Source organism: Mobula hypostoma, chromosome 24 (genome assembly GCF_963921235.1).
Source record: "Mobula hypostoma chromosome 24, sMobHyp1.1, whole genome shotgun sequence".
NCBI classification, from domain to species: Eukaryota; Metazoa; Chordata; class Chondrichthyes; order Myliobatiformes; family Myliobatidae; genus Mobula; species Mobula hypostoma.
In genome coordinates this window covers 8,406,572-8,420,167 of record NC_086120.1, presented here as the reverse complement: position 1 = coordinate 8,420,167, position 13,596 = coordinate 8,406,572, and the positions used below count along the sequence as shown (strand labels likewise).

Sequence of the window (13,596 nt, the reverse complement as noted above, 5' to 3'; positions counted from 1 at the left end):
TTCTGTCCTTACCCTCCCTCCTCATTATATTTATTCTGGCGTGTTCCCCCTTTCTTTTTAGTCTTCATGAATAGTTTTGCCTAGAAATATTCATTTCCTTCAATGCTGTCTGGCCTGCTGGAGATCCTCCAGCATTTTGTGTGTAAATAAACATATTCCTGCAAACAACAGTAATTCTGCAGATGCTGGAAATTCAAGCAACACACATCAAAGTTGCTGGTGAACGCAGCAGGCCAGGCAGCATCTGTAGGAAGAGGTGTAGTCGACGTTTCAGGCCGAGACCCTTCGTCAGGACTAACTGAAGGAAGCGTGAGTAAGGGATTTGAAAGTTGGAGGGGGAGGGGGAGATCCAAAATGATAGGAGAAGACAGGAGAAGGAAGGATAGAGCCAAGAACTAGACAGGTGATAGGCAAAAGGGGATACGAGAGGATCATGGGACAGGAGGTCCGGGAAGAAAGACAGTGGGGGGGGACCCAGAGGATGGGCAAGAGGTATATTCAGAGGGACAGAGGGAGAAAAAGGAGAGTGAGAGGAGAATGTGTGCATAAAAATAAGTAACAGATGGGGTTCGAGGGGGAGGTGGGGCCTTAGTGGAAGTTAGAGAAGTCGATGTTCATGCCATCAGGTTGGAGGCTACCCAGATGGAATATAAGGTGTTGTTCCTCCAACCTGAGTGTGGCTTCACCTTTACAGTTGAGGAGGCCGTGGATAGACATGTCAGAATGGGAATGGGATGTGGAATTAAAATGTGTGGCCACTGGGAGATCCTGCTTTCTCTGGCGGACAGCAAAGCAGTCTCCCAGTCTGCGTCAGGCCTCGCCAATATATAAAAGGCCACATTGGGAGCACCGGACACAGTATATCACCCCAGTCGACTCACAGGTGAAGTGTTGCCTCACCTGGAAGGACTGTTTGGGGCCCTGAATGATGGTAAGGGAGGAAGTGTAAGGGCATGTGTAGCACTTGTTCCGCTTACATGGATAAGTGCCAGGAGGGAGATGAACATCGACTTCTCTAACTTCCGCTAAGGCCCCACCTCCCCCTCGTACCCCATCTGTTACTTATTTTTATGCACACATTCTTTCTCTCACTCTCCTTTTTCTCCCTCTGTCCCTCTGAATATACCTCTTGCCCATCCTCTGGGTCCCCCCCCCTGTCTGTCTTCGCGGACCTCCTGACCCATGATCCTCTCGTATCCCCTTTTGCCTATCACCTGTCCAGCTCTTGGCTCTATCCCTCCCCCTCCTGTCTTCTCCTATCATTTTGGATCTCCCCCTCCCCCTCCAACTTTCAAATCCCTTACTCACTCTTCCTTCAGTTAGTCCTGACGAAGGGTCTCGGCCTGAAACGTCGACTGCACCTCTTCCTACAGATGCTGCCTGGCCTGCTGCGTTCACCAGCAACTTTGAAACATATTCCTGCGTTAGCTTTTGCTGGCTTGTACATGTGTGGAGACGGAAGATTTTACAGAGGGAAGCGAAGTTGTTATGAAACCCGACCTCCTCATTATAAAGTGAATGTTCTTGGAAGTCTCGACTAACAAACTTACTTATGCCCATCACTCCTACTGGGGCATAGCCCACTGACACCAGTTGGTCACAGTTCTCTCCACTGGGCCACTCTTTCAAGTTGTTCATGGCAGTAGAGGAGGCCATGTATGCACATATCCGAATGGGAATGGGAAGCAGAGTTGAAATGGGTGGCAACTGGGAGATCTTGTCTGTTGTGGCGGATGGAGCGGAGGTGCCGATGAAGCGGTCCTCCAATCTGAGTCGGGTTTCACCAATGTAGAGGAGGCCATGGCCTCCCGGTTGCCACCCTCTTCAATTCTGCTTCTCATTCCCATTCGGATATGTCCATACATAGCCTCCTGTATTGCCATGATGAGGCTAAACTCTGGTTGGAGGAGCAACTCCTCATATACCGTTTAGGTAGTCTCCATCCCCTTGGTATGAACGTAGAATTCTCTAAATTCCGGTAATTCCCTCACCCTCCCTTCCCCTATCCCTATTTCACTCTGCCCCCTCCCCAGCTGTCTATTACCTCCCTCATGGTTCCACCTCCTTCTACTACCCATTGTGTTTTCCCCTATTCCTTCTTCACCTTTCCTTCCTATCACCTTTCTGCTTTCCCTCACCCACCCCTTTATCTTTCCCCTTACTGGTTTTTCACCTGGAGCCTACAGCCTTCCCCTTCCCACCCTCCCCCACCTTCTTTATAGGGCATCTGCCACTTCGCTCTTGGGTGCTGACAAATGGTTCCGGCCCAAAACTTTGACTGATCGTTTTCCCAGATGCTGCCCGACCGACTGAGTTCTTCCAGCGTGTTGTGAGTGTTGCTAGGATCCCTTCGTAGCTTGCTATAATCGTACTATTGGTTGTGCTTGTACAGCATCTTATTTTAGCCGACTGCCCTTGTGAAGTTTATTGTGATAATTCCACTACTTAAACGATTATACTTTAGTTAGCAAGTGAGCTTGCTACCTGTATTTAGTTGTGTATTTTACTTTCCTGTATATTCTACCAAAGAGGAATCAACGGGTGGAGTGTAAGTAAAAAGTTAAAATTGATTCCTTCTTGGTATATGCTCAATGTGCACACACAGTAGAGTTTCGTAACATGTAGTCTGGAATGTGGGAATGTTTTGAGAAAGGACAAGGGCAAATGTCCACAGCAATGTTTGGCAAACTTAGTGTAGGTACCAGACCACTGTCATGTGAGTAGATAATGGTGGGGCATATTTTATGTGGGAAGGCAAGATGACTCAACAGCTGAAGATACTATCTGGCTTTCCATGGGAAAGTATCAGGTCAAAGGGCTTGAAGGGTATTAAACGGGGCAACGGAATGCGTTGGAATATTCTCCTCTGCTGTGTCTCCACTAGTGCTAGGGTTGGAAATAGGTACAACGACATCGAGAGAGAGCCATCCCTCACCACTCCGACCTCATCTTCGTTGCTTCTCGGGAAATTTTTCCTCACCTCATCAGTTCTGTCCACCCCAGGTCTCTCTGATTATTTGTCTCTCTGACTCTTCCTCTCTCCCCCCGTCCCCTCCTCCCCTCCTTCCTTCCCCCTTCCAACGGCAAGACGGTAGGATTTCTGACGTTATTTGAACTCTCGGACTTCATGGGTCGGTGCTGTTCAGTCCTTGCGAGCCTCCTCTCTCTTCCCACCCGGATGAGAATGGGAAGAGCGAACAAGAGAAAAATACGCATACACGGAAATCATTCCTGCACTAAACACCTTTATTAGAAGTTTGTGGCCGTTACCATCTGTCAGTCTGATATTGCTGAGAAATCATGAGCATATTAATTAATAATTTTAATTAGATTAAAGTTATTAGCTGACTCACTGGCTGATATTTCTAATGATGACAGGTGACAGGCCACTTTTACCCCGCCTAGCTTCTCGGAGGGTGAAACGGAACAAAATCAGCCTCGCTACAAATATTCTAACAAAAAAGTGGAAATCAGAGAGAACTGATCAGAATTTCGGAGTACAGTGAAAAGAGTGATAGGGTGGGTGAAAATACTAGTAAAAAGTATATCATGTTTTTCGGAGCAAACAAGTCCGATGCCGCGCTCTGTTTTAACAACTGGACTGTGTGACTGTTGCGGATGTTGTCGAGGCTGCTCCTAGTTTAACCACGCAGGAGTATACCTTGCCGCTACTCCAGTCTGTGCCGGGCACCGTCAGGTAGCTGCTGAGACTAAAAGTGCTGTCCGTGTTCCGCTTCACTGCGCTTGTTTGCGCCTCGCGGCTCGTCGGACTCCCGTCCACTGTCCAGCTGATGACAGGGAAGCCCACCGACAGCTTACTGACCAGGCAAACTAAGGTGCCAGTTCCTTTAGCGGAGATCTCCTCGGCTGACGGCCCAAACAATTTTACTGAAGGGTCCGGGAGCTGTTGATCTGGATCGGGAAGAATAGGAGACATATTACAGGTCAACAATCATCTCGTGGCATTTCACAGCGGATGGAAGCGCGAATTAAATGTTCCAGCTTTCAAGAATGGGACACAGGGTTTCACCAGGGAACAGCCCTTAGCCTACGCAGGGCAGTGCATTTGGTCAACGCTGAAGGAAGAGACATTTGCAGTCAAATCCCTTTTTGAGGGTTGTCCTGGTGAGTCCCTGGAATGCATAATCACCAGGTCGGTGACTTCATCTCCAGCTGTCTGGCTGCGCCACCAATGACACGTGCCCAGCCCTTTGTCACATCCATTCGACACTAATGCGCCGTCCCACCAATGCCACCCACAGTTCTAAACAGAATAAACCTGTTTCATATTCTGCGCTTACCCAGTGTGCAGGGCAACATATGCGCGATCCTCAGTTTAACAGCTGGTTTAGGGAAGTCACGCTCTGACGATGCAGAAGCAATTATTCTGGGCGAAAGAAGGTCGGGTTCTCCCGACCCGGAGCTCCGCCCTTAGTCGGTGCAGCGACCAGAATCACTGAGCGGCCGTAGCCCAAAAGGAGCAGCGCTTTATTGAGAAGATGGCAGGAGAGAGGAGGAAAAGACGAAACAATTGGATGGGTTTCTACAGGAGTCTTCCACCTGGACGGGAGGACTGGAAGTTCAGTGAAAGTACGAGGGTTGTTTCACTGAATCGTCCCGATACAATTACTTGAAACGTCTGGTTCTGTTGTCTTAACAACAGCGTGCTTACTTCAGTCGGCTACATTATGCCCTCAGTGATAACTCGGGCCGCATTTTGGGAACCTGGTATTTCTCACGCTGGCTTCCGACAAGCCAACGCAAAAGCGACCAAACTAATAGGACTGGAACCGCGCAAACACAGAGACGGGCGTTCAATTCACCAATAAATAATGATGTATAAATTAGTAATTGCAAGGTGACCATATTCAGACAGCTAGTAATTGCAGGAGGGATTTATGATGTAATGGCCATTACAGAGACTTGACTGGCACAAGGGCAGGAATGGATTCTCAATATTTCTGGATTTCAGTGCTTTAAAAGGGATGGGGTGCGGGGAGGGGAGGAGGGGTGGCATTACTGGTCAGGGATACTATTACCGCTATTACAGCTCCAGAAAGGGTGGGTAATGTAGCAGGATCCTCTTTTGAGTCGGTATGGGTGGAAGTAAGGAACAGGAGGGGAGCAGTTACTCTATTGAGAGTATTCTATAGGCCTCCTGGTAGCAGTAGAGAAACCGAGGAGCAGATTGGGAGACAGATTTTGGAAAGCTGCAAAAATAACAGGATTGTTATCATAGGTGATTTTAACTTCCCTAATACTGATCGGCACCTGATTTGTTCCAATGGTTCAGACGGGGCAGAGTTTGTTATGTGTGCCCAGGACGGATTACTGTCACAGAATGTTGACAGGCCGACTAGGGGGAGTGCCATACTAGATCTAGTATTAGGTAACGAACCCAGTCAGGTTACAGATCCCTCAGTGGGTGAGCATCTGGGGGACAGTGACCACCGCTCCATGGACTTTAACATTATCATGGAAAAGGATAGAATCAGAGAGGACAGGAAAAATTTTAATTGCCGAAGGGCAAATTATGAGGCTATAAGGCTAGAACTTGCGGGTGTGAATTGGGATATTGTTTTTTGCAGGGAAATGTACTATGGATATATGGTCGATGTTTAGGGATCTCTTGCAGTATGTTAGGGATAAATTTGTCCCAGTGAGGAAGATAAAGAATGGTAGGGTGAAGGAACCATGGGTGACAAGTGAGGTGGAAAATCTAGTCAGGAGGAAGAAGGCAGCATACGAGGTTTAGGAAGCAAGGATCAGATGGGTCTATTGAGGAATATAGGGAAGCAAGAAAGGAGCTTAAGAAGGGGCTGAGGAGAGCAAGAAGGGGGTATGAGAAGGACTTGGCGAGTAGGGTAAAGGAAACCCACAAGGAATGATTCAATTATGTAAAAAACAGAAGGGTAACAGGACTGAAGATAGGACCGATTAGAGATAAAGGTGGGGAGACATTCCTGGAGGCTGTGGAAGTGAGCGTGGTCGTCAATGAATACTTCTCTTTGGTATTCATCAATGAGAGGGAACTTGATGACAGTGAGGACAATATGAGTGAGGTTGCTACTGCAGCTTGTTGATATGAAGGGAGAGGAGATGTTGGAGTTGTTAAAATACATTAGGACGGGTAAGTCCCCGGGCCTGACGGAATATTCCCCACGCTGCTCCACGAGGCGAGGGGAGAGATTTTTGAGCCTCTGGCTAGGATCTTTACGTCCTCGTTGTCCACGGGAATGGTAGCGGAGGAAGGGAGGGAGGCGAATGCTGTCCCATTGTTCAAAACCGGTAGTAGGGATAGTCTGGGTAATTATAGACCAGTGAGTCTTACGTCTGTGGTGGGAAAGCTGTTGGAAAGGATTCTTAGAGATAGGATCTATGGACGTTTAGAGAATCATGGTCTGATCAGGGACAGTCAGCATGGCTTTGTGAAGGGCAGATCGTTTCTCACAAGCCTGATAGAGTTCTTTGAGGAAGTGACCAGGCATATAGATGAGGGAGGTGCAGTGGATGTGATCTACATGGATTTTAATAAGGCATTTGACAAGGTTCCACATGGTAGGTTTATTCAGAACGTCAAAAGGCATGGGATACAGGGAAGTTTGGCCAGGTCGATTCAGAATTGGCTTGCCTGCAGAAGGCAGAGGGTCGCGGTGGGGGGAGTACATTTGGATTGAAGGGTTGTAACTATTGGTGTCCCACAAGGATCGGTTCTGGGACCTCTACTTTTCGTGATTTTTTAACGACTTGGATGTGAGGGTAGAAGAGCGGGTTGGCAAGTTTGTAGACGACACAAAGTTTGGTAGTGTTGTGGATAGTTTAGAGGATTGTCGCAGATTGCAGAGAGACATTGATAAGATGCAGAAATGGGCTGAGAAGTGGCAGATGGAGTTCAACCCGGAGAAGTCTGTGCCGGTACACTTTGGAGGAGCAGAGGGATCTAAGGTTACATGTCCACAGATCCCTGAAAGTTGCCTCACAGGTAGAGAGGGTAGTTAACAATGCTTATGCAGTGTTAGTTTTCATAAGTCGAGGGACAGAGTTTAAGAGTCGCGGGGTGATGATGCAGCGCTATAAAACTCTGGTTAGGCCACACTTGGAGTACTATGCCCAGTTCTGGTCGACTCATTATAGGAAGAAAGTGGAAGCATTGGAAAGGGTACAGAGGAGATTTACCAGGACGCTGCCTGATTTAGAGAGTATGAATTGTGATCAGAGATTAAGGGAGCTAGGGCTTTACTCTCTGGCGAGAAAGAAGATGAGAGGAGACATGATAGAGGTATACAAAATATTAAACGTAATAGATAGAGTTGACAGCCAGCACCTCTTCCCGAGGGCACCACTGCTCAGCACAATAGGACATGGCTTTGAGGTAGGGGGTGGGAAGTTCATGGGGGATATTAGAGGAAGGTTTTTTACTCAGAAAGTGTTTGGTGCGTGGAATGCACTGCCTGAATCGGTGGCGCAGGCACATACACCAGTGAAATTAGAGAAACTACTAGACAGGTATATGGAGGAATTTAAGGTGGGAGTTATATCGGAGGCAGGGTTTAAAGGTCGGCACAACATTTTGGGCCGAAGGGCCTGTACTGTGCTGCATTGTTTTATGTTCTATGTTCTATTTTTCTGTCACTTACCTGTAACGAAGAGCTTGGTCCCTGTGCCGAACCAATAAATACTGCCCGACGAAATCCACTTTGCGCAGTAATAAATAGCCGCGTCATTCAGCTCCACATTTTTAATGTTTAACTGGTAAACGGTGCCGGCGCTTTTGGCTGTCGACGTGAAACGGTCGCTTCTAATCCCAGGCGCATAGACCGGCTCAGTACGTGTGTGATAATACCGGAGCAACAATTTTGGGGCTGTTCCCGGTGTCTGCTTGTACCAATATACATGATAGCTATCCTCTGTTCCGATGTTACATTCCAGCGTGGCCGTGGCTCCTGGACTTACCGACACGGTCGGAGACTGAGTCAGAGTCTGGGACTCTCCAACTGTAAAAGACAGGAATTCAACTTTACCCATTGACTCTTTAATGTGACCCCCAAAAGCCCGTAACGGCACGCGCTGGCGGCGCAGACATGCTGCCTGTACTTACAGCCCAGCCAAGTTACCAGAGACCAGAAAAAGCACAGCGTTCGTATCATTGTTGTCCGTCAGTTTCCTGCCTTCCTTCAGCCGCTGGATCTGTGACAGACTGTGGCCGCCGTTGCCGGTGTTGCCTAGTTATAGAGTCATTTATACCGGGGAGGAAACCATGCAAATCAGGGACACTCACACTGACCAACCAGTGCAAGGTTTTGAAACTCTGCCATTCGTAGTCACACGCCGTCGGAATGAAGTGGTGTCACTGTAGTGAGACGGCAGATCTGTTCTTTGTCTGATATTTCCCACTTTTGCACTGAAGGAGGAAGGTACAAGGCTCTGTACCCTCATTCGTCGCCAGCACTTATGTAACCTACAACCCTCTGATCTACAGACTCTGATCCTCTGATGCTCGAAGGACTACTGCATAGGCTGGATAGTCTCCTGACTAATTAAAGGGGAATCACGATATGGAGCCGCACGGGGAGCCATAGTGCCTTATTTCTCTGTGTTTTAAAAGTTTACCTCACTGAATATCACAACAATAATTGTTAATGTTTTACACTGTTTCTTCCTTCTTACATTTTAAAATTACAAATGAAGTTTAATTTTGAATTTATATATATATATATAGCTCCCCGTTATTTCCTTGATTCAGTGGCTGTTCTCCATCCCTTGACTAGAGATGCCCCTCACACATCCAGGTACGAAGGAGTAGAAATTACATACTTTCTGTTTCCACCACAATCCATTCAGTTGTTCAGTTCAAATCCACCCTGACTGTTTGAGGAGTTCAATTCAGTCTAAATGTGGGGATGGAATCTTTCCTGAGTAGCAGTAAGGTGCGTTATGTACATTGTATATTATATTATATTATAGTATAGTAGTTTATATATATATACTATGTACGATGGTACAAGAGGACACCGGGAAAAACTCCACAATGATTCCTCCGGCATTATTACTGTGACCAAGTTATCAGAAGATTGATGCCGATAAGAGAGATAAGAGAGAGACAAATGGGGGAAACATTCAAAATGCTAATAAGAGAGAGAGACGAGAGGGATTAACAACAAGGAGACACAGTTCCGAGTATTGTCAGAGACTGGTTGCTTTGAACCTGAACTGTTTGAAGTTTGATGGACAGGCGATACCCCAGCAGGTGGATAAAAGGAACAGGTTCGCTAAGGCAAGACACACCACGACACCACGAGATAGCAAGACCCTGGAAAAGCGGTGTGCCCCCCGCAAGTTGGTGGGAGTTTTGGAGGTCTAGTCGCGGGACCAACCATAGACCCATAGGGTGAGAAGTTACGATCGGCGGGAACCTGGTGTGTGTGTCCACCCTTGCCTGGGTGCCGGGTTCACCGCAGAAGAAGGATTGTATCCGGAACCGAGAGGTCACAGTCAATAACCTCAGAAGACATTAAAAAGGGCTCGCGCCGAAAGCTAACTGCGAGGAATATCAAAGGTCTGTTAAATCCGATTTGAACATCAGCATTCGCTCTCTCTCTCTCTCTCTCTCTCTCTCTCTCTCTCTCTCTCCCCAACGGCACAACAGCGATTACTGCGAACTGAAACTGAACTGAACTCTGTGTCACTTGATACTGATCATTTTACCCCCAGACTGCGATAGAGCTTGATTGATTCCTATTATCCTAGTTCCGTGTGCATGTGTGTTTTATCATTGCTAACCGGTTGCATTTATATCCTTACGCTTAGAGTACTGTGCTACTTATTTCTTTAATAAAACTTTCTTTGTTCCAGTAATTCAGACTCCAACTAAGTGGTCCATTTCTGCTGGTTTGGCAACCCAGTTACGGGGTAGGTAATATAAGTGGGGTTCTCGTCCGCGATTTTGAACGCTAAATTTGGGACTGGGTAAATTGATTGGGTTAAAATTTCCGAAAGAAAGAAAAGGCAAACAGCAGAAATGGAGATTGAGGAATTTCTAAAGACACCGACCTTGGAGGCATTAGAGGATGCCAGGAAAGTAGAATTGGCAGCTGTGGCCAAACGGTTGAATCTTTGTAAGGGGAAGTCGACCATGAGGAGAGAGGAGATGCACAGAGCTATCATACAGCATTATGTGTCTAAAGGTGTGTTTCCCCAAGGGGAGCTGGAGGTGATATCTATTGGAAAACCTGGTGGAGACGCTGTACAGATGCAGCTTGAGAAATCGAGACTCGATCACGAGTTCCGGGTCAGACAGCTAGAACACGAAGAGAAACAGTTAGAACCAACGAGAAGAGAGAGAGAGAGGCAGTTGGAGCCAGAAGAGAGGGACAAACAGTTGGAGTGAGAAGAGAGGGACAGACAGTTGGAACGAGAAGAGAGGGACAAACAGTTGGAGCGAGAAGAGAGGCAGTTGGAGAAACAGAGGGAAAGGGAATTTGAGCTGGAGAAGTTAAAGATGATGGCAGCGCCGGGGCCCATGCCGAACCAAGGTGGAGGGTTCAGGGCGACCTAGGAGGTTAGGCTAGTTCCCCCATTCGACGAGACCGATGTTGATCGGTACTTTCTCCATTTTGAATAAGTTGCTGTAGGTCAGGACTGGCCGAGGGATAAGTGGGCTGTTTTGCTTCAGAGTGTACTTAAAGGAAAAGCCGAACAAGCTTTCTCGGCTTTGTCCGCAGAAGATGCCCAGAGGTATGAGGTGGTGAAAGAGGCCATCCTCAGCATTTATGAGTTGGTCCCGGAGGCATACCGGCAGAGGTACCGGAATACGAGGAAGCACGTATTAGAGTTTGCCCGTGAGCTGTAGACATATTGTGAGCATTGGTGCGCCACGAAAGGGGTCAATGGGGATTATGACAGACTGATACAGCTAATCCTGATTGAGCAGTTTAAAGGTTGTTTCCCTGAAGGTATAAGACCCTACCTAGATGAGAAAGAGGCAGACAATTTAGCCGCAACTGCTAAGTTAGCGGATGAGTACGCGTTGACACATAAAACGAAGTCTGCCCCGAGCAAAGGCTACCAGAAGGGTAGTCAGGACGGCTGGGAGAGTCCGCCAGAAAAGTCAGAAGGTAAGCCTGGGTCTAGTGAGAAGGATAAGGTAGACAGGAAGCAGTTTGGTAGGAAGTCTCCTGGGGTCGTATGTTATAATTGTGAGAAAGTCGGACACTTTGCATCCAGATGCTTTGCCCCAAAGAAGGAATAGGGGAGAGGAAAAATGGCGGTACCGACTGGCTGTATTGAGCTGGTAAGCAAACCGCTAGGAGAGAAGAGGTCTGACAAAGTTCAGGAAGGGCGCGAGAGGTTTATCTCGGCCGGATTGGTGTCGTTGAAGGAGGGGTTAAACCCAGTTCCAGTACGAAATCTGGAGAGACACTGGAGCTTGTCAGTCATTGATCTTAAAGAGTGTGTTAGACTTTAGTTCAGAGACCGAGACTGGGAAAGTCAGGGTCATAAAAGGCATTGGGAAAGGGACTGAGACAGTACCTTTGCACCAGATAGACCTAAAAAGCGACTTGGTATCTGGACCGGTCACGATCGGGGTGAGGCCCGAACTACCGATGAAAGACGCGGAGGTCTACTCGGCAATGACCTCGCCGGCGGAAATATGTTCTCAGCAGTAAAACTGACCAGCCAGCCTGCCAGCATTGAGGCCCCGCCCATGGACTCACAGGTTTATCCCGTTTGCGCAGTGAATCGGCGTGTGTTCAGAAAGGCTGCCGAAGTAAATATAGAATTGGCTGAGATGTTTTTACCAGCCTTGTATCAGAAGGGGTTAGAAAGTGAAAATAAGGAGCGTAGTGAAACAGGAGGGAGTGAGGGAGTTGAGGCCGACTTAGCATTAGCAAGGAAGGAATTTGTACAGGCACAGGAGCGAGACGAGGAGCTGATGGTTTTGACGGAGACAGCTCTCTCCGAAACAAAATTAAAAAAGGAAACCAGTGGGCTATTGTGTGTGGGAGGGAGTTTTAAGGAAGAAATGGAGACCAAGCACCGTGCCCGCAGATGAGGAATGGGGGATGGTGCCAAAAATTTATGGGGATGAGATTCTTAACCTGGCCCACAAGATACCCCTCGGTGGACATTTTGGGGGGAGGAAAACAGTCGGCGGAATCATGAAAGCGTTCTGCTGGCCACACAGGAGGAAGGATGTTATTGACTATTGTAGAACTGAGTTAACACAGTTAGAAGCTATTAACATGTTAAAAGCTCACCACGATCAGAAAACAGATCTAGCTGGTGATATTATGAAAATTAATGAGGCTAGGGTGCCACCTGATAAGGGGAGGACCCATTTTGAAAAGGTAAGTGTGGTGCTGACCAGATGGGAGAACTCTATTGTGTTGACCAACTTTGCTGATGAGTTCTCTCACTTAATCCCCGAACAAAGCGACCCGGAAAGAGAGCTAATTAAACGGCACGGACACCAATGTCCGAATGTCCCGAGGTGATGCAAAGAGCCGGGACATGGAGTTATTGTCACAACAGGTCAGCTTAGTGAGCAACACCCCTATAGAATGATTAATTCAGTGACAAAGGGCTAAAGAACACAGAAGTGTATATTGGCGATGTAGTGGTCTGGAGTGACACGTGGGAGGAGCACATTGTGGCAGTAGAGGAGTTGTTTAAACGGCTGTCCAAAGCCAGCCTGACAGTGAACCTCGCAAGAAGTGAGTTCGGCCACGCGAAGGTCACTTATCTTGGATTTGTGGTAGGACAGGGGCAGCTGGCTCCGATGCAGGCTAAGGTGCGGGCTATCTCTGACGTCCCAAACCCGACAGACAAGAGAGCCCTGAAAAGGTTCTTGGAGATGGTGGGGTACTATAGGAAGCTTTGCAAGAACTTTGCGGATATTACCCACCCTCTTACTAAGCTCTTGCCAAAGAATGCTAAGTTGGTATGGGACGACCCTTGTTATCTTGGTCCAGGAGGAAAACCACTGAGAAGTTACACTGATCACAAATCATTAGTGTTTTTGGCCACTATGAAGTTTGCTAAATTGAAGACTGGTTTTAGAGGATTATTAAAATAACACATAAGAGGAACAGAAAAATGTGATTGCTGACTGTCTGTCAAGGTGTTCACAACTAAAAGTTCTCTGTATTAGCCAAATAGCTGATGAACATGTATATTTGTATGTATCTAATAATGTATTCATGCCTATAAGTTTTACCCCGGTAAAAATCCTTTGATGGGTAGGGGTGTGACCAAGTTATCAGAAGATTGATGCCGATAAGAGAGATAAGAGATAGACAAATGGGGGAAACATTCAAAATGCTAATAAGAGAGGGCCGAGAGGGATTAACAACAAGGAGACACATTTCCGAGTATTGTCAGAGACTGGTTGCTTTGAACCTGAACTGTTTGATGTTTGATGGACAGACGATACCCCAGCAGTGGGATAGAAGGAACAGGTTCCCTAAGGCAAGACACACCATGACACCACGAGATAACAAGACCTTGGAAAAGCGGTGTGCCCCCACAAGTTGGTGCGAGTTTTGGAGGTCTAGTCGCGGGACCAACCATAGACGCACAGGTGAGAAGGTACGATCG

At 47.4% G+C, this 13,596-nt stretch overlaps 1 protein-coding gene across 1 annotated transcript; it reads right to left on the bottom strand.

The window, feature by feature from the left end:
- Nucleotides 1-3,589: 3,589 nt before the first annotated feature.
- Nucleotides 3,590-8,147, bottom strand: LOC134337254 (immunoglobulin lambda-1 light chain-like). The gene is made up of 3 exons (XM_063032106.1): nucleotides 8,099-8,147; nucleotides 7,638-7,994; nucleotides 3,590-3,912 (listed from the first exon to the last, which is right to left on the bottom strand). Exons 1-3 carry the CDS (start codon nucleotides 8,145-8,147, stop codon nucleotides 3,590-3,592), a joined length of 729 nt encoding a protein of 242 aa, XP_062888176.1.
- Between the last annotated feature and the right edge of the window lie 5,449 nt (nucleotides 8,148-13,596).